This window comes from Vulpes vulpes, chromosome 10, assembly GCF_048418805.1.
Source record: "Vulpes vulpes isolate BD-2025 chromosome 10, VulVul3, whole genome shotgun sequence".
In the NCBI taxonomy this organism is placed as follows: Eukaryota; Metazoa; Chordata; class Mammalia; order Carnivora; family Canidae; genus Vulpes; species Vulpes vulpes.
The window spans coordinates 95,706,596-95,728,047 of record NC_132789.1 but is presented as its reverse complement, the minus strand read 5'-3'; the positions used below and the strand labels follow the sequence as shown (position 1 = coordinate 95,728,047).

Here is a 21,452-nt window from a genome sequence, read left to right as displayed (position 1 = left end):
CGGGACCCATTATACTTTTGATGCCATGCATGATGCTATTTGTCTATATTTTGTTCTGGTCCAAACACTTAGGAGATTGATCATAATAGCTATCATATATTCTGTGCCAGGTAAGGGCCTAAAGAGAAAAAAAAAGGAAAAAGAAAAGAAAGATATCTCAGTTTTCTTTATAGAGTATTAATGATTAAATTACAAAGAAAAGCTTAGATAATGAATGAAATAATTGACCCGTATAGGAAGATATATATATATATATATATATATATATATATATATATATATAATCTCTTGACCTCACATATTTTGTCACCTTGGGGAAATTATTCAAATCTTCTGTGTCCATCTGTTCCTTGATGGAATAAATATGCTGAATTGAATTATCTTACAAGTAATTTTATATATTTCTTTCATAACCTTAAAATTTAATTATGATGGCTATTTGGTTTTATGAATAAGAAAAAGGGCTATAGCAAATAGAAGACTGGCAGAGTCAATTTTTTATTATATCTGCACCTGAAATTACCATGTGGAAACTATGTACATAAAAATCTCCACAGAGAAAGTTCATCCACAACCAAAATATAAATGGAAGAAATTGATTTAAGTTAGTAATTCCATATGAATATGAAAGCAAGCTGCCTTTTCATTTCATGAATGAAATTTGTGGCAGAGTCTTCATCTTCAATTTCAACTCCTTATCTTTTGATTTCTTATTTAGATTTCCATGGCATGAGCACTGTGCTGTCCCCACTGACATGAGCCTCCCCACTCTCTTGTTTAAAGCAGTTTAGTACTAGATTTGGGAAACCTGGATTGCATTTACTGACCTCAGTCATACAATCACCTCAAGTTTCTGAAATTTAGAGCAAAATTGGGCCGAAACAGGAAGAGCATCAGTTTTCTTCTGAGGCCGATAGCACATGGTAGGAAAGGAAAAGAGATATAAACGATTTTTGGTGTTATACATGATGTACACCTCTAAATCATCTTGATCACTGCTGCCAGCTTAAGCATCTATAATAAAACTGTAATTCTATGATTAGAGCATATGTAACTCTTACACATCCAACAGAACACTTGACTAATGTGCCACATGATTGACTCTAGAAATGCAATCCAAAAGGAGGACAGCTAACATTCAACACTTTTAAGATTGCATATTGTTATGTTTTTTTTTTATTAGCAACAAGAGTTTGGACAAGCCAGTACACTTTTTAATTGGTGTAATACTCAACACAATGATTATTTCAAAGTGTAAATTACAAGATATGCATTACTATGAGAAGCCCCTTTAATATTTCTGAGTGTCTTGTGAACAGAGGCACTGACAGCTTTTGCTCTGGGATGTATTTGTAAGGATATTTCTGTAGTATACAGACTTAGAAAACAGAAATAGTGTCTCCCTCCGAACAGAGTTCGGGTTTGCTTACTGTCTCCAGCATTGACCCAGGCTGCTCTGCATTGCTCCCACAAGGCTGAGAGGGCAAGGGAAACTGATGCGAGTGTGAAGCTCACAATGTTTGCTGCACCACCAGTAAGAAGCACCTTTGTCTCTGACCCAGGAATCTCATGTCTTCTGCCAGCTTTCACAAAACTAGAGCAGGCTATGTCTTAGCTTGTAAATAGGAAAAAATATTAGACCGTTCACAGTTTTCGACAGCTTGAACTGATTTAATCCAGTGGACTGACCACATGTTATATCAGGATTGAATGTAATTTTGATAACCATCTTAAAAATATATGCTATGGAATCCAATGAAATAAATAATTTAAGGCTTAAGAATATTTGTTGGTTTTAAAACTGGAATGCTATAGCATAACCTGATCTGATAAATCTAAATGACAACACTTAATGATCTATCACTGAATAAAAAGTCTAGTCAAAGGTAAAATAAACTTGTTTGCAGCATGATATGTTTTTTAAATGTTTTTAAAAAAATATGTGATTTTCCAAATAAATGCCTGGGAACTTTTAAAAAGAGAGATTATTATTTTTATCAACACTTTCAAATGCCCATTGCACACTTCCTATATGTCCGGCACTGTGCTACATGCTGAGACATGTAGTGAACTACACACTATCTGCCTTCATGGACAAGGCTATGGAGAACGATCATTAAAAGTAGTCACATAAAATCTAAAAGCTGATACAATTATACTGAAAACTAAGAAGAAAAAGTGTAAAGTGATATGATAGATTAAAGAAAGGGGACCTAATTTATGTCATCCAACAAAAGATTTAATGTAGTATCTCAAGGATATGGAGGAGTTATTCTGGAAAGTGTATGCCAAGCAATAGGTATAAGGACTGCAGGGTGGAAAGAATCCTGTACTGCCGGAAAGAGACCAGAAGAGACCTTTATAGATGGTGCCTGATGGCAGGAAATAAGACTGGGGAAGCAATCATATATTCTTTTTTATAAAATTTAAAACTGTCCTAAGACATTTTCTATTAGTGTGCCACATGTCTTTTCTCCTACAAATGTTAACATAAGGTCTAAAATGTTTTTATTTTTAAATTTTATTTTAGTTCTTTTAGGAGATTTTATTTATCTATTTGAGTGAAGGAGAGTGCACTTGTGTGCACAAATGGAGGGAGGGAGAGGAAGAGAGTCTGAAGCAGATTCTGTTTGAGCGTAGAGCCTGAGGAGAGACTCAATCCCACCACCAGGAGACCAAGACCAGAGCTGAAACCAAGACTTTGATGCACAACCGACTGAGCCCCCAGGCATCCCTGGGTCTAAAATGTTTTTAAAAGAAATGTACTAATTATTTGAGATTCATAGTCATGACTTTCTACTTTTTTCCTTTTTGATGTTTTTAGAAAAGTGTAGAAAATTTCCAAATACGGAAGTATAGTTTCATTTCCATTTACTCGTTTCTTACTTATTTTTCTCTATGAAACTATCATCTGAACAATGAAGCTGAGACTCTGTAATCCAAAGAAAAGAAACTGTTAGAGAAGCAGTCGCTCTTTTGAACAGAAGCAAAAATATACAGCTTCACTTAAAAAGTAACTTTAGAACATCTTAATTTTACCAACTGAAAATTAGACTGATGTTGGTTGATGTTGGAATGAACTGTTCGAGATAATGCTAAAGTTTTATTTCTTGTTATTTTAAAATGTTTACCTTCCATCTGGAAGCCTGCAGTGCATGCCAAGTTAGATGTGTCAGGATATGAACTATTAATTCCTTATCATTGTGATCTCACATTGTATTGTAATTTACAAAGTGCTTTCCAAAACATCATTTCATTTTCATTTTCTCCTTATATCTCCTTGTGAGATAAAGAGAGGAAATGCTTTCATTCCCAATTTGTACACTTGGAAAACGAAGATAGAAGAAACAACTATCTCCAGTGTCTTAGAATCAGTCTGTGACAAAGCTGGGTTTCAAATCTGAGTTTTGATTTTTCAAAAATATTTAATAAATTCTTAAATAAATAATTAGAACTGAAGTGTTGTTAGCAAAAGCAACAGCAAGGCTTCTCTAAGAAGCACAGTTTTGATGGGAAAAGTGTGCATGCGTGGATATATAATATCACCCAGCAGAGCTGAAGAAAAAGGAAGAAGTAGAAAGAAAATAAACATTTCAGGAGGATAAATAATCAAATCGCATAAATGCTATAAACATCTTTGTTCTGCATAAGTATACATTGAATTGGAGAGTTGAAACTTTTTTTTTAAGATTAGGAGTAGAATAATCAGCCTTATTCAGGTCCTTGATACCGATTATATCTTTTTCTTTGTGATTAGTTACAAGGAAATTATCCTTTCCCATAGGACATCTGAAAAGACAGCTAAGCAGTCTTTGCTTGAGGTTCAGAGTGGTTGGTGAAGAGGAGATACCCAATAAACATTTCTGGAAAAAAATAAATTGTCTTAGAGAAGGCATTTAATGCTCTTCATTTTTTAAAGTCTTATTTATTCTTATCTCGGAAATGGATAGCATTAATATAAAAAAAAGAGTCATTGTTTTCAAATAGGATCTATATTTTAGCTGTGGTGTGTGCAATTAGCAGAACAATACTCCCCGTTCTCTCTTAACTTATAAAAGACAGCTGAGCCAGTAACTGGTATCATCTTAGCGCACACAGAAGAAAGATTCAGTAATGAAGGTCTCATATACACAATATTTCTTAACTTATCATGAAATCACAAGGTCCTTTCCCCAAGTTTTCAGAATGATTCAGAGCATCAGACTGCTCAATTTTATGCAGCTATTCATCATTATTGCCTCATTGGCCATCATCAAACTTACTATGTTACTTAATAACAACCTGGGGGTTAGTTCTCATCTAGTGAAAGAGTTAAGTCTACATTTATTGAATTAGCACCTTTGTATTATAAAAGATTTCTAAATGATTTTACTTTATTTTTTAAAGATTTTATTTATTTATTCATGAGAGACACAGAGAGAGAGACAGAGACACAGGCAGAGGGAGAAGCAGGCTCCTCGCAGGGAGCCTGATGTGGGACTCAATCCTTGGACCCCGGGGTCACGCCCTGAGCCAAAGGCAGACACTCAACTGCTGAGCTGCCAAGGCGTCCCTCCAAATGATTTTAAAAACATTTTTTGATTAAATCTTGTGAACCTTCTTGAAAAAATCAGAACATTACTATTGTATATTTAATTTTTAATTTATTTTTTCCATCAATTATATTATTTAGTAGATTCAGCATTTGTAGATTTTAAACTTACGCTCTTAACTCATCCTAAGTAATTTTAAAGTTCATTGTACGTAATATTCTGCATTTCGGTTTTGATACAGTTCAGATTTAAAATCTCTTCATTGCTGATAGGAAGAAAAATGCTCTCTAGCTACTGAGAAATCCGAGTGACTATTTCATATAACAATCTCAGTGTGACTTCTTGGTTAGTATTCAGTTTGCCTATGCAGTAACTCCAGTGAAGTGCTAAGGGTGTTATTTCTTAAGAAAATAAAACAACAAAACAAAATTCTAATAATTAAAAATTAATCAAGAGAAAACTTCAGCCAGAGATAAAAAGTTACACTAAATAGACATTGCTACATGACACATTATTCCAAAATTTCATGACTTAAAATCACAACCATTCATTATTTCTTGCAAGATTTAGGGTCAGCTTGGAGGCCTTGCTGACCTAGATTGAACTACACTGGCCTTGCTTAATTTTCTCACCCCTAATGCAATAACTTGTGTGTAAGCTGTGAACCGCCTCGTCTTGAATGGCCGCGATTGGGATAATTTAGCTCTACTCCATGTGGTCTCTCACTTTCTAGCAGGCTAATCTCAGTTTATCCTCTTGTTGATGCCAAGGATCCAAAAGAGAGCAGGACACAGCAGGAAATAAGGCAAGCAGAGATGCACTTTCCTTCCTTCCAGTCTCTGCTTGCATCACATTTGCCAACATTCCTTTAGCCAGAGTAACTAATGCAACAAAACTCAAGATCAAAGAGGAGAGGACTAGAAAGTTATAAAGCAAATGACATTGTTTAAAAAAGCAGTTAATTGAGACCATCTATGAAATTAGTCTACCACAAAAGGGGATTCTTAGGTTAACAACCACTGTTGAAAAGACCTACCTTCTCAGATGTGGAATGATTTTCCATTGAAGGGCAAAGACAAGGTCGCCAACTAGTAAATTTCATTGAAGGGCAAGTACCTAGTGAATGAAATGGGAGTCAGTTGGTTTTTACCATGAAATAATGTGTTTCCAGCAGCTTCTTGATACATAAAGAATTATCTTGACTTACAGGAAAAATGGGAAACATCCAAGAAGTCATGTAAAAAAACCTGTTTTGAATGACTGACAAGTCTTTACTTCCAAAATAAACTCATTCTTCAATTCTTTCTCAACAAACCTTTATTGAGGGCCTGGAAATAAAATTATTTTCAATTCTGAGCATTGCAATTAAATAGGCAATTACATCAGAGAGAAATAAGTGTCAATAGGGCTAAGTACATGGTTTCTGTGGAGTGCTATGTTCAGGCAGTAATAATCAGAAATTAAACTTTGCAACATGGATGTTTTCTTTAAGAGTCTTTATCAAAATATTTTTAAAAATGACACAAATGCATAATCCACAGATCTATATCTTGATGAGTTTTCATAAATTGCAAATAACTATGTCACCGGCTCTGGGATACTTTTGAATTTATTCTCCGTATGTTACCCCCTTTTTTCCCCCTTATTGGTGAACGATTAGGACAGAAAGTGTATGTAGTGCAAAACATGTGCTTGCAGTAGACCAGACAGCTAACCATTTGCTTTCCTAGTTTGGCATTTTTCTTGAGAGATACTGAAAATTGATGTACTGGTTATTGATGCATTGTCTCTCCTCTCTAATAACCCTTAAATGACAGCTCTGCAATAATATATGTGTAAACAGTTCCGCTATGGCAGATGGCATGGTTTGTTAGTAGGGAGTACTAGAAAGCTAGAGTAGGAAAGTTTCTCTTCCAAGTTCTGGTGTGTATTTCTTGGCAGACTCCTGCACTGTGTGCAACTTTCTTAGTGCCGAGGCTTCACGTAACCCCTGGCTTAGTCCCTTGGCTCTAAAAGTCGTGATTTATAACAGCTTATGGTAATCCCTGTGGGCAGATTTCTCCAGCAACACCATAGTGGCTGTTCAGTGGGATGTTCCAACAGGGTGCCACCTATGAACATTTTCTCCTATAGAAGCTTTGTAGCCTTAGTGAATTTTTCTACCCTCTAATGAGCCATAGACATGTCCTCTACAAAGAGTTATGGGTGTCAACAATGCAGGAGAGGAGGAGTCTCTTCCCCAGGCTTAACTATCTCACCTCTTGGGGTAATGATTGCTCCTATATCTGTTATTCCTGTATTGTTTAGAGTACCCTTTATTCTTAGTAGACAATTACCCATTGCTCTAATTCACTGTTAACAGTAATTTCTAATTGAAATTTCCATGCTCATATTCCTGTGTGGTTTCTGCCTGTTGATTGGGTTTTGGATCAAGTGCTTGCTTTCTTCTGGTTCCCAGAGCTCTTCTGATTCAAGACTGATGATTCATGGAAATAATGCTAAGTGGATTTTTTGCATAATATTATTTGCTGATTTAATCCAAGAAATTTAAAATATTTATCAATTAATATTAAACACAATTTAACTGAATATTATAATCAACCCAAGCAGATATGGAGAAGATAATTATCAAAATTACATTGAAAATAAGAAGTGGGTGTTATTGAAAAGAAATGATTAGAAATGAATATTATTTAGGTACAAATACCAGTAGATGATTGGTTCTATAATTTAAATAGCCTCAGAATTGATCACTTTCTATTAAGATTGTATGTATTTTTGATTTATAGATGGCCATATAATTGATTGCTTGATTGATATTTACAATGTTATAGATGACTGAATGGTCCAACTTTCCTCGGTCAGGCAAAGAGAACTTCTCTCATTTTATGTTGGAAAATTGATATGATTCCTTCATTCCTCTGATTTTCTTAACCTCTTTATTAGATCATTCACCCCTCTACATTATGCATAATGTTTTTCCAAACATGTTGATACCTTTACTCTGGTTATACCTGGTCTCAAAAATCCGAGAGACTTTTCTTAAAGATGATTATATACATTTTTTTTCCTGACAGCCTTTAACATTTCTCCTTATCTTTGGTCTTCAGCAGTATGAATATATTTGTTATTTGGTTGTTTTTTTTTAATTTGTTATTTCTAGAAAATTCCTGACTATTCATTTGCAAGCGTTTTTCTCTCCATTGTCCCTCTTTTTTTTCTTCTAGGATTCCAATTACACATATTTTAGACTGATATTGGCCTACATCTCTTGGATGCTCAGTTCTCTCTCTCTCTTTGTTTCACTAATTTCCTATGTGTGTTTCCATTTGAGTAATGTCTACTGACCTATATTCAAGTTCACTGAGTCTTTCTTTCGATGTGTCAGGCATACTGATGAGCCTGCCAAAAGCACTCTTCATCTCTGTTACTATGTGTGTTTTTAAATTTATTCCCAGCATGTCCTTTGACACATTCTTATTGCTTCTATTTCTCTGCTTAAATTACCCATCTATTCACAATGTCTTCAGATTTTTCCAGTAGAGCCTGTGACATGTTCATCATAGTTATTTTATCCCCTATCTGATTTTCCTAACAATCGATTTATATTTGAGATTAGTTCTATTGATTGTTTTGTCTCTCAACAGCAGATTATTTTTCTTCTCAATTTTGTGTGTCTCATAATTTGTAGCTGGAATCCACATATTCTATGTGGGGTGGTAGAAACCAAGGTAAATAGTATTTATGCCTGGAAATAGGTATGACTCTTTTTGTGCTAGGCCTTTATTGAGGAGTTGAGCCATGGTTCCATTTTGTTGGTTGCTATGATTACCCTCAATGCACCATCACCTTCAAGTTCCTCTGGTGGCCACTTTTGGTTAGGGTGGGAGCTAGATTGGTTATCTGAGAAAATTCTTGATTGCCTTTAGTCCATCCTCAGCTTTAGATTTTCCCTGTAAGCCTGTGCCTCAGAGAAGCTGTCTCTCCATGCTCCATGTCCCTCCATTAGCGGTATTCTGTTCTTGTTTGTTTCCTAGTTCTTGTAACTGAGGTGCTGAGGAGCAAGAAAAGATTCTGTATTTTTTTTTTTTTTTAATTCAGCCTTAGCTTTAGGCTGTTCATGTGCCTCTGAGTTTTTTGAGCAGAAGTTTCTGAGTGATCCTGCCTGCCACCAGTGGCAAGGGATCTTTAATTTTCTAAAAGTAGAAGGACTTCTTGCCTTTTTCCTTTTCCCAAACTCAGGATGTTTTTACCCCCTGAAAGTAACCGGATTTGCTGCCTTTCTTCAGAAGGTTAAAACTTCATTCCACTGGGAAAAGACTCCAGGCAAGAATCGTTGATTTTTTCCTCAGCAGAACTACAATATGTTACACAACATCAGAACTACACTTTGAGGGATGCTTTCCCTGATCTCCACTGCTCCCAGTCTTTTTCATGAGCAAACAGAGAGGTCCATGGAGAAGAGGACACAAGTGTGTGTGCTCCCAGGGGTCTATACTCACAACTGTGTATGTTCAGGTTTTAGCAATCCATTAAAAAAATCACTTCATTTTTTCTTAAAACACCCATTTGTATGGCAGCCTTGATTTCTTCTAGTGTTGTGGTATAGGTGGGTGATTGCCTGTGCATTGTTTCTTTTTTGAGGGTCACTCAAACGTAATCAAATTTTACCCTAGTCAGTTGCCTTCGAAGTCAGTACTCTGATGGGTTCAAGAACACAGTGTGATTTTGTAGATTGCCTAACTTCTTATTGTTTGTATAGATGTGACACCCTTTCCATTTTTCTATTCTAAGATGGAGCCAGAACTCTCTAATCTACTGTATTAATTCACTAATTTTAACAAGGGGACCAGGATTCCAGGTACCTTTGGGTATTATGTTATTAATATTTTTGATGAAACCAAAAGAAAGATTAGTTCTCTTTCAGAACATGCCAGAATATAGTATAGCATCTAAATGTCTCTTTTTCCCCATTAAAATTTTAATAAGTAAAATTCTAGTCTATTTAGAATAAATAAGAAAGACACTTGGAACATTTTATGTGTACTAGGGGAAGCAATATATATTCAAGTACATGATTTAAGGTCTAGTAGAATTTTTTGTTGAATTGGTTGTTTTATATTTCAATATTACACATACCCAAGGGTGTATACAATTTAAGGTAAAATAATGGACTTGTAATTTATAGGCTCAATAACTACTTAAAAAGGATAACATTAACAACAAATTTGAAGCCCCTTATAGGCTCATCCCTATTATAGTCTCCTTCTTTATCTGTAGATACAATTCTTTCCATGAGTTATATGCTAAGTAGTTCTTTGCTGGTTTTGTAAAAATTTTTTTTACCATAAATGTATATAATATATACATATCTAAAATATAATTTATTTTTGCATGTTTGAATTTTATATACATTAAGTCATATTGTATTTTATATACATTAAGTATCTAATAGGCTAGTGAAAATCTTCTGTAGTTCCACATACATCATAAAAAATAATAACATCATAAAATAATAACATCATAAAATAATAGTACTTAGTCAATTTCAATATGTAGATGTTTGCCTAAATTACTTTTATTGCTATTTTATGAAAATACATTTTGTACACATACAAAGCTAGGAAAATAGCTTGCACAAGATTACAAAGTAAAAGCACACTAGCATAATCAACATTACAAATTACTGTAATGTGAGTATATGTTAAAGCAATGGATATTACATAGAAAATATCATTTGAAGTATGGTAACATTGGTACCATGCAATTTAGAACTATGGAGAACATAATTGAAAAAGGAAAGTAAGTTTTAAATTTCAAATTTATCATTTTTTAATGGATGGGATTTTCTTTCAGATCGGAACAAATGTTCATGGTTAAATACAGGCCTGAATTTTTAGTTGTTATGCTCTGCCATAATCATACCTGATGTGTGCTTCCCTGAATATTCAGGATGATCAATGCTTGTCATTTATGGGTTGTTAAATGCTTTAATTTTTACTTTTACACAATTGATTATAGACAATTGTAGCCATAAAAGTTTTTAAAATTTTAGGAATGTCCTTCAGATTTTCTTTTTACCACAGTTCTGTTTTTTTTTTTTTTTTTTTTTACTGCTTTCAAAAGAATATAAACAATCAACTCAACAAAATAAACGTTTTCAAGTTTCTTCCTATTGACTTTCTAGACATCAGTGCCTTGAGGCAACTTTTTAATTGTGTAGAATCTCATAAAGATTTAATCACTGAAGAAATATTCATGGGGTGTCTATTGGCAGCAAGATTATAAAGGTGCAATGGAGGTCCAGAATAAGTGCAAGATTTTTTTCCCTGAATTCAAAGATTGTCTATTTTAAGGCCATAATTCTCAACCATGGCTGAGTATCAAAATTGCACATTTGATTTAATCTATTGAAGGTGAGAAAAATGCTGAGAAAAAGAAAGATTCAAAGATTACAAGTGTTGAGTCAGGATGGAGGTAGAGTAGGATTGATATATATCTATATACATATATATGGTGTATATACTTATATATATTCTCAGAATACATATTAAAAAAAACTCAAAGGTAATTTTGAGGTTTGGCTAAAATAATGGAGAATCTGGAAAGAGGAAGATGTGTTAAGAATTGCATAGTAATGAGAGTAGTTCAATCCTGCAGTCTGATGGTTTGGATGGTCATCTTAGACCTCTCACTTTGGTGGTGTCTTAGTCCATTGGGGTGCCATACAAAATGGAGAGCATAAATAACAGAGATTTATTTCTGGAACTTATAAATCAAAGATCAAGGCACTACCATATTAATTCTGGTGAGAGGCCTCTTCCTGGTTCATAGCCAGTGGCTTCTCCCTGTATCTTGATATGGTGGAAAGCATAAGGGATCCATCTTGGGTCTATTTTAAAAGAGCACTAATCCCATTCATGCAGGTTCCACTCTCATGATGTAATCACTTCTCAAAGGCCCAATCTCATTGTACCATATTGGGCATTAGGATTTCAATACCTGAATTGGGAAGGGAAAGCAAACATTCAGATCATAGGAGTCAGAGACCCCAGCCTGAACATCAGCATATTTCAGGTTTCTTATATATTAAATGGGACTAACAGTAGTGCATTTGAAAAAGATTGTCTAAAGGATGGAATTTGATAATTTATATGAATTATTTAGCATAGTACTTGACATGTTGAGGTGCTCAATAAATATTTATTTGGTTTAATTTTAGTGTAGTGAAAAGATCTATGCCTTACTCAAAGTGAAGAGAGAATATTAAAGTCTTGTTTATACAGAAAAGCTGTCTGAAGATTATAAAGTTATATATTGGAAGAAATTGAGACTGGAAGATTTTGCTTCCATTTAGAAGAAAGAGGAAAAACACATAAACACACATAGACTAGAAAGGGTCACACATATGCTAATTTAGAAAATATTCCAAGTTAAAGCAAGTTCATGTTGCGGAATAACACAGAATAACACAATAGCGATAAGATCCTTTACATAAACATTCTCAAGGTTATATTCTCAGATAATTTTCACATCATTAGGTGAAGGAATCCTGATTATAGTAGACAGGGAAGAGTCATACTTTCCTAGGTAGCTATGTAGAACAACACATGGAAAAGTTGTTTATTTCAGATTTCATGGAGATTTAAAAGAGGAGTTTTTGAAAATATACTTTACGAGACCTATTTATAGGTTGGTATGCATGAATAGAAAAATAATTACAAACAGCATATATGCTTTGGGTTTTTACAATTACGTCCAATTATTCTTGTCCTGTGAAGGGATTCATTTCTGTTCTATTTTGGTCTCCAAGATTTGTTCTGCTTTTCATGAATCTTTCCTGTGTGTGCTAGCCCCCATGCCTTTGCCTACCTTATGCACACTGGGTTCTTAGGTTATTGGTCATTATGTTTGGATCATAATCTTCTGCAAAATATTTTGTAACTCTAATCATTATTGATTCTTTTTCCTTTATTGATTTTTACAGAAGTTTGGCTGTTCCACATTTTATCCTGCTGCATGTTAGCTGTCTGCTGTAGTGCTAACCAGAATCACAGCTTCAGTCTTTATATTTGGCATTTCCATTTTCTAGCCCGAGTGCTCTAAGCATGAGCAGTGTTTTTAGTGGTGGCCTGGGAGTGATGCGGGGAGTTTTACCACACATATGTATCACACAGCGACTCTCCCGTTGGGGCTCAAGGTCTAAATCCTCTCCTGTAGTGCAGATCATGAGACTTTCCCTCTAGTGTTATGAAAGCTCACCCTGGCAGCTGTAGAAATGTGGTACGATTAATCTTATATGATGTTGAAGAATTTTATCTGACAGTTATTAAAGAAATATCATTCTTCAGCTAAATGATTTGATGGCCAGAGCATACAGTATGTTTCCTTCCTGCCATTCCTTCTCTTTATCCTCCCCCTTTCTTCTCTGTCCTGCCCCCTCCTCCTTATTTTCATTCTTACTCTTCTCTCCTCCTCTCACTCCCTCTTTCTGTCTCCTTTCTTCTGTCTCCTGCTCCCTTGACTGAGAGTGCACTTTCCTTATTTTCAGGCCCAGGTTCAATAGCTTCAGAGTAATTTTCTTGATTGCAATCAATCTGTATGAGTATCAGAAGGAAGCTATTTTTAAAAGAAATGCACATGGTATGAATATAGGTAAAGTCTGAAATATACTAGTTATGTTTTTTGAGCACTGCTACATGCATATTGGTAAGTCACTAGGTACTATATTTTAAAGATGCAAAGATAAAAAAATGGCAATGGGGTTTTCTGACCAAATGCTGTTGACACGATTAGTTATAGTTTAGAAAAAAAAAATAAAGATGAATGCTCACTTCTTTAAATAATAAAACGTAAATGTTAAAGGATTAATATATAATTTTGTAAGCGTAAGGAAATGAGAAAGAAAAGTTGGGAAATATTTATATGAAATCAGAATGATAAAGCCTTTTGAATCATAAAGTTGATGCAAGGAATGAAAAAATCTTCAGACCAAATGAGTCTACACAAAATTAAAAGATAAAGAATTCATTAAAAATTGGGGGAATGAGCATGAAAAATAGCAAACTCCAAAGATAAAAGTTAGAAGAGACAATAAATAGTTATTTTTTTTAAGATCATTTATTTATTTTAGAGAGAAAGAGCACACAAGCAGGAGGAGGGGGAGAGGGAGAGGGAGAGGGAGAGAGAGAATCTTAAGCAGACTCCCCACTCAACACAGAGCCCCATGCTGGACTTGATCTCAAGACCCTGAGATTGTGACCTCAGCTGACATCAAGAGTCGGCCTTCTAACTGACTGAACCACTCAGGCTCCCACCAAACAATTCTTTAATGGTTACCACGTAGATATAAAACCTTTTAATAGTATTTGTAGTAAAAGATGTTGAAAATTTGCCAATCACATCTTGAAAAGAGTGGGTGCAACAGCATCCGTATAGTCACCCTCACTTACTGCTGCCGAGAAAGGAAAGAGACACAGATGTTCACTTAAGTGCTGCTATCTTTTGACATAAGCCTCCGGCCTATCAGCTTTCCTTCTTCCTTTTCCTCACGTGCTCTCACTATATTTCTAGCTTCTTTTCTCCAGACTAACCAGTGTGATTGACTTCCTTTGTTTCAGGCATTTTATTTTGACTTCTTTCTTCTCTTTTCCTGTACTTATTCCTACTGAATCTGTGATTGACAAGGAAGGTAGCATAAGTATAGGGGTTTAAACCACAGCCTCGAGTAAGCCTACCTGGTTTCAAATCCCCCTCCTACTAATTAGGGGGCAAGAAAAACTAAGAAGATCACTTACCATCTTAGTATCCCCTGCTTTAACATGAGAGCGATTTATTAGATTCTCTTTAGTAGATTTATAGCTTTTTTATACAGATCAAATATGTCAATATTTATGAATTACTTAGAGCAGTATCTGACATATAATAACTACTATTTAAATAAGGATTAAAATGCTTTGTTTTTTTTTTATATTTTGCAGATATAACCTCTGGTTCATTTTATTTCTCTAATGCTTGCAATGTTTTGTAATGCAGAAGTGTCTATTCTTTATATAAGCGTATTTTGGTCATTCTTTCTTTCTTGATTTCTAAATTTTTATACTAAATAAAGATTCGGTTGGCCAAAGTGATATGTGGTTTTATTTTAACATGTATATATATTTGATATCTAAATATTCCATATATAACTTATTTTCAGTAACAGCTTTATTGAAGTACAATCTTCATAAAATTAACCACTTTAAAAAATGTCTAGTTGAGCAGTTCTTAGTATATTCTGAAAATATTGCAGCCACAATGGCTATCAGAGTTTAGAATATTTTCATCACTTCAAAAGGACTCCAAACCTGTTAGCACTCATTTCCTATCATCTCATCCCCTCAGCTCCTGGTAACCGTTAATCTTTTTTTATTTCTATGGAATTGCCATTGACATTTCCTATAAATAGACTCATGCAATTGGTGCCTTTTTGAGTTTAGTTTATTTGATTTAACATAATGTTTGCAAGATTCATTCATTCTATAGTATATATTAGTACCTTATTCCTTTGTATTGACAAATAATATTCAATTATCTATGACTTTGTTTTATCCATTCATTAACTGATAGGTATTTGAGTTGTTTTCACCTTTTGGTTTATATGAGTAATGCTACTATGAACATTCATGTACAGTTTATGTATAGATTTTTTTTGTGTGTGGGGGTATATGCCTAGGAATCAAATTGTTAGACATACAAGACTCTGTTTAACTTTTGAGGAACTGCCAGAACTGTTATTTCAAATAGATATTCCATTCAATATTCTCATCAGCAATGTTTGAAGGTTCCAATTTTCCCACATCTTCTTCAATAATTGTTACTGTCTTTTTTGTTTTTTAGCCATTCTAGTAGGTATGAAGTGGTATTTCATAGTGGTTTTTATTTGCCTTTCCCTCATGACTAATGATGCTGATTATCCCTGTTTGTGCCTATCACCGATTTAAAATTCTTTTTTTAATAAATATCTATTCAAATTATTTGCTTGTTTTAATTGGAGAAATATATATATATTCTAGATACAAGCCCACATAAGATAAATGATTTGTAATATTTTCTCCCATTCTGTTGGAGATCTTTTAATTGTCTTGATTATAAACAGTAACTGTTACTGAAACTTTGCTCAGTTTAGTGATGAGCTAATGATTGAACAGGTATTTAATTAAATGTGTTGAATCAATAAGTCTTCGAGACTTGCCAAAGTTCTCTATTTCTGTTTTGTGTTATGCCCTCAGTGCTCCCACAGGCAGTAACAAGTTTGCCTTAGCCTTCAGTTTCTGTCTGTGTGGGGTCTCAAAGCCAATTAGAGATGAGAGATTAGGGATTCTCATCCTAATTCTAAAATGTAAAAAAAAAAAAAAGTATACCTTTTTTGGGTATGCGCACAGTCTTCCACATTTTTATGACCTTCCAGATTCCCAGAAATATGCAGATTTTTTCATATCCCCTTATTGACATCCCATTCTCACTTTTCCTTTTATGTTTTTGTTTGTTGGTTGGTTTGGTTTGGTTTGGTGTACCTATTGTTATCTCCCATCACTAGCGCCATCTTAAGAAGCTGTAATGCTAACCAATTGCTGTTGTTTCTTTTCAATAAAGGCCTTAGGGATTGATTGTTGTTTACACAGACTGAGCTCAAAGTCTTGCTCAAATATAAGGACATCACAAAAATGGAAGTTTTCAGGGGGCTGCTAGATGGGTCAAATGGTGACAGTTCTTCGAGGATGAGACCTTGGAGGAGCTCGGAGCCTACTCTTCTCCCACCAGTGTGTGCTGGGATGATGGTTTTCACAGCTGGCCGCATTACAAAGCTGGTGGTTCAAGGCGTCCATGCAGCTGTGAAAAGAGGGATGCCACAAATCTCTTTGTTCTTACAGAGATTCAACTATTTTTTGGAGTAAATGCTCTGTAGATTGGTGCAAGTCCTTTTTTATCTATTTCCAGATTTCTGAAAAGTTGATTCTGACAATTGCTGCAGTGTATTCATTGCCTTTATGGAAGAGAAGATTTTCTAGTCTTTACTCGGCTCTTCCAGAGGTCCTTCTTAGATTTGATTTTGACAAACAGTGTGAGATTTTTTTTCTTTCTTTTTTCCAAAATAGTCATACATTTGTCTCCACATATTTGAAATAGTATGGTTGTTTTGTTCTAATATATTGATTGTTTCTGGGCTTTAAAAAATCATATTCTATCAATGTAGATATAAATTTTACCTCTGACATCATACTGCTTTCATCATTTTTTTCTGGGTAAATATATAATTAAATGATATAAAATTAATGGACAATTATTAGTGTCAAGGGTATAATTAAGAGCTATTTGTTTTAGCTAAAAATAAGAAAAAAAGTCATTTTACAGCTTTATTAACTAAAAAGGTACAGCCATCCCTTCTTATCTTTGGAGTTATGTTCCAAGAGCTGCAGGTGATGTCTGAAACTGTATATGGTATAAAACCTTATATGTATTCTGCGTTTTTCCCTATATATACATTCCTATGATAAAGTTTCATTTATAAATTAGGCATAGTAAAAGGTTAACAATAAAAATAGAAAAATTATAACAATATACTATGATAAAGGCTCTGTGAATGTGGTTTTTCTCAAAATACCTTATTTACTATACTCACGATACTTCTTGTAATGATGTGAGATTATAATGCCTATATGGTGAGATGAAGCAAAGTGAATGAGGTAGACATTGTGACTCAGGATGAGACTACTACTGAGCTAGTGATGACACATCAGGAGAACGATTATCAATTTCCAGACTGCGGTTGACTCTAGTTAACTGAAACTGGGGAAAACAGACCTGTGGATGAGGGGAGACTGCCGTAAACTAAATTAGAAAAAAATACATGGAAATTGAATTACTTTATATATAAACTCATATAATTCAAATAAATACTAAAAAAGCTGTATGTGTGAGTGAAATTACACTTTTTAATCAAAACATGTCTTGAGAAAATGGTAATTATAGGCCATCCAACTCTATAAGACTAACAATTATCATTTTGATAATTTAAAAACATTATTTTAGTCTATTTACTTTGCTTCTGAATATGCTTTCTAAAAAGTGGATTATTAAAATACATTTTAAATACAAAGATCTCATTTTGTTTTATTTTATTTGAATTTATTCCTTAGGACTTTGGAGATGATGGGTCCTTGTATATTACTAAGGTTACCACAACTCACATGGGCAATTACACCTGCTATGCAGATGGCTATGAACAAGTCTTTCAGACTCACATCTTCCAAGTAAATGGTAAGAAATATGATGTTGTCATTGCTTTTATGCTTCACTATATATTCAAAAAATATCACAGTTGATTAGGAAGGAAAGGCTTCAACTTCTTTAGTTTGGCAAGGCCTCGGGTTTTCTTTATTTTTCTTTTTTTTTTTTGAGACTTATTGTTAATGTAAAACCTTTTTCAACTTAAAAAACAGGTGGTTGAGTGAATAAATGCTATAAATTTATACCGCTTTTCTCATCATGAAGTATAACAGCGTAATTCATTCTAATTGGAAAATTCAAGCATCAGAAATGTAAATTACTTTTTGAAATTTAAATATCAACAATTAGACAACCATATAAATTTTAGAAGCTGAAAAACTAAGCATCTTAAAATTTTAATCAGATTATCTGATCTTATTAATGGTTTAAAAAACTGCTATTTATGTGTAGCAAATGTTATACTCTTAATCATTAATTCATGGCTGTGAACATTGGCCCTGTGGGCTGATACTCTTTTTTTTCTTTTTTAAGATTTTTATTTATTTGAGAAAGAGAGAGAACATGTGGTATGGGGGAAGGGCAGAAGTGAGGTGAGAAGTAGATTCCCCACAGAGCAGGAAGCTAGACTCCAGCTGGATCCCAGGACCTGGAGATCATGACCTGAGCCGAAAATAGGTGCTTAACCAGCTGAGCCTCCCAGGTGTCCCTGATATTATTTTTATAATCAGAGGGTTTTTCTTTTCTAAATTCAAATTTAGCTATTTAGTTCAATGGATGATGTAGGATTGTATGTATGATGCATTAATTCACACTGATTCACTTCCATAGGAACTAGTGTGGTTTGTATGAATTAAGAGGAGAGTGACAGATAGGAACTTGGTGAGGTAGCCAAGGGTCAGATCACAGGGAGCCCCGAAGGCCTAATTAAATATTTAGATTCCCATTCTGAGTGTAATAGGAAGCCATCAAAGTATTTAGTGTATGAAGTGGCATATTCTGATTTGTTTTAAAATGACTGGAAGCATTGAGACCTGTTTAAAAAAAAAAAGTATTTTAGTAGTCTAAGGAAGAGATAATTGTGGCTTAAAATAGAGTGTTAATGATGAAGAGGTAAAGAGTGGTTAAATTTGGAATATTTATTGAAAGCACATCTGATGATATCACTGAGGACTAGAATGTGAATATGAGAGGTAGTTTTTAAATAATAAACCCAAGAAATTTCAAGCATTTAGATATATCCTTGTGTTCTATCATAACTGACCTTAGAAGAAACACATTTGGACACAGATTTATATATATATATATATATATATATATATATATATATATATATATAGAGTTTTTATTTTATTTTATTTAGATTTTATTTATTTATTCATGAGAATACCCAGAGAGGAGAGAGAGAGAGAGAGGCAGAGACACAGGCAGAGGGAGAAGCAGGCTCCACGCAGGGAGCCAGACATGAGACTCCATCCCAGGTCTCCAGATCACACCCTGGACTGAAGGGGGCGCTAAACCACTGAGCCAGCCAGGCCGCCTATGTATATACACACACATAATATGTTTTTTCAACAAGTTAACTTCAATACAATTTCTAGGTGGAAATCAAGTATGTAAGTCTGGAGATCAGAGGAGAGTGAGCCTAAAGTTGTGTATTTAGATAACATCAAGGTGTGTAAGCTGTATTTAAAGCCATAAATTTGAGCTTGATGAGGTCCCCTTTGGAATGCGTAAAAATAAAAATTCATACTGAGGATTGAGCCTTGCATCTGAGGTTAACAAGTGGAGGAAAGAAGACTTATAATGAGCACCTTGTGATGGAAAGTGTGTCCTGAGAAATCAATTTTAAAATGTTGGGAAAAAGATTGAGAAAAATGGAGAGTTTATGGTTTGACTATATGGACACTCAACAGAAGCAGATCTAGGCCTTGGTTTCTAATGCAAACCCAGTTGTAACTAGACATGGATCAAAGCTTGGAAACAAACTTTCAGGGAACCAGTGAAGAAAGCAGACAAGGTACAGAGGACATGATGCATGCTAGTCCCGGTGGTCTCCGATGTTTGGAGTTGGACTTTGGAGACAGCAGTTGTACCTGAGGATATGCGATCTTGAGAGGACAGAACTAGTCTGTAAGGGGGGGGGAGGTGTTCTCTCTCTAGATGCTGCATCCTGGGGAAATGATTGTTGTTGCGAATCTGGCTCTTTGTTGTGATTGTTTGCAGACTAATGGTCTATTTGACAAAACTAATGCTCTGAGCTGTTTGTTTTGTTTTGTTGTGTGAGAGATTTCTGCATTTCTGTTTTGGTCAACAATTAGTTCTGTCTTTTATACTCACCCCCAGTTCTAGTTCTTTCAGTCTAAGGACCAACTAGCTGGTCCAGTTCTTAGTAGTTTGTGGAGCAATGCATGGTTCATGTTCTAGCAGCATCAGGATGACTTGAAAAAATTGCCAAAATGTAGATCACTAGACTCCACCAGCCCTTTCTGGAAATTGATTTTAAATTTGCATTTTGGCAAGCTTCCGAGGTGATTGTGATGCAGGGTGACACATGAGAACCGTTCCAAATGACTGTTCTTTAAGAGTTTCTGCTCGTCATTCATATCTGAAGCAGGCTTCTCAGATAACTCACTCATTTGCCATGCGCCAGCTAGGAAGCCCAGGAACAAGGCTCTGAGCCAAACTGCAGGCTTTCATGTTGCAAGAGGTGCCCTGAGCAGCACTGGAGAAATGCAACTTCCCTACTTTATCCCCTCCTTGTGAATGAATTGCTTCCTCTCTGATCTCAAGTTTTTTTTCTGAAGATGGAATGTGGGAATAAAGGAACAATGAGGTCTCAGCAACAGAGCCATGACCATGGGTCTCAACACTATGACTTAATTTAGAGGACTTCCATGTTAGCATTGACTGCCACTGAGATCTAACACTTTCCCTCTTCTAGAAACAAAGATCCTTGAACCTGGGAGTAAAACCCTTCTCTATTACCTCCTACTACGTTTAATCTGCTTCAAACTCCTTTTTTTTAATGTTTTTATGAAGGAATGGGGTTTAGAAAGAGGGAAAAATGATGATATTATTGCTGAACATTGGTTCAGGGTGAACAGAGACAGAACTGTGTTAGCCAGAGAGTGATGGGGAGTTGAAGGGAGGGGATTTTATAAAAATTGCACATACGATACTCTTTCATGCTGATGTGAATAATCTGGTCAAGAGGAAATGCAGATCGTTTAAGAGAAAAAAGGGAAAATTGCAGTAGTCAAATTTTTTAAAAAGTTGATGTAATTAGTAAACACATGGAAAGATCGGTCTTTGGAAGATGAATAGTTAATCTGTTGAAACAGGGAGCAAGACAGGCTGTTTGGGAACAGATGCTCAGGGTAGGAGCGTGAGGAAATAATCCTCTTTGCATTGCTCGGATTTTTTTCAGTGCAGTCAGGAATACCAACTATTGAAAGTGAGGAATTTGTAAGAGCTTGTCTGAGCAGAGGAAGAGATATAAAATAATTATCTTGCAGAACAGGAGGGTGATAGAAATAGCAGTCAGTAGTTGGTATATTAGACAGATCTTTGGGTTCTCTTGACACGATATATGCTAGCATGTTTTCCTTCAGTTGTGGTTGGCTGTGCATTTGCAATCATAGAAAGAAGAGA

At 34.8% G+C, this 21,452-nt stretch overlaps 1 protein-coding gene across 2 annotated transcripts in view; it reads left to right on the top strand.

The window, feature by feature from the left end:
- Window positions 1-21,452, top strand: part of FSTL5 (follistatin like 5) — a 685,094-nt gene that overhangs the window by 490,803 nt on the left and 172,839 nt on the right. For both annotated transcript variants that reach the window (XM_026008082.2, XM_026008081.2), the window contains exon 8: window positions 17,711-17,831. In XM_026008082.2, coding sequence (XP_025863867.1) covers window positions 17,711-17,831 — 121 coding nt within the window. The remainder of the gene's footprint in view (window positions 1-17,710; window positions 17,832-21,452) is intronic.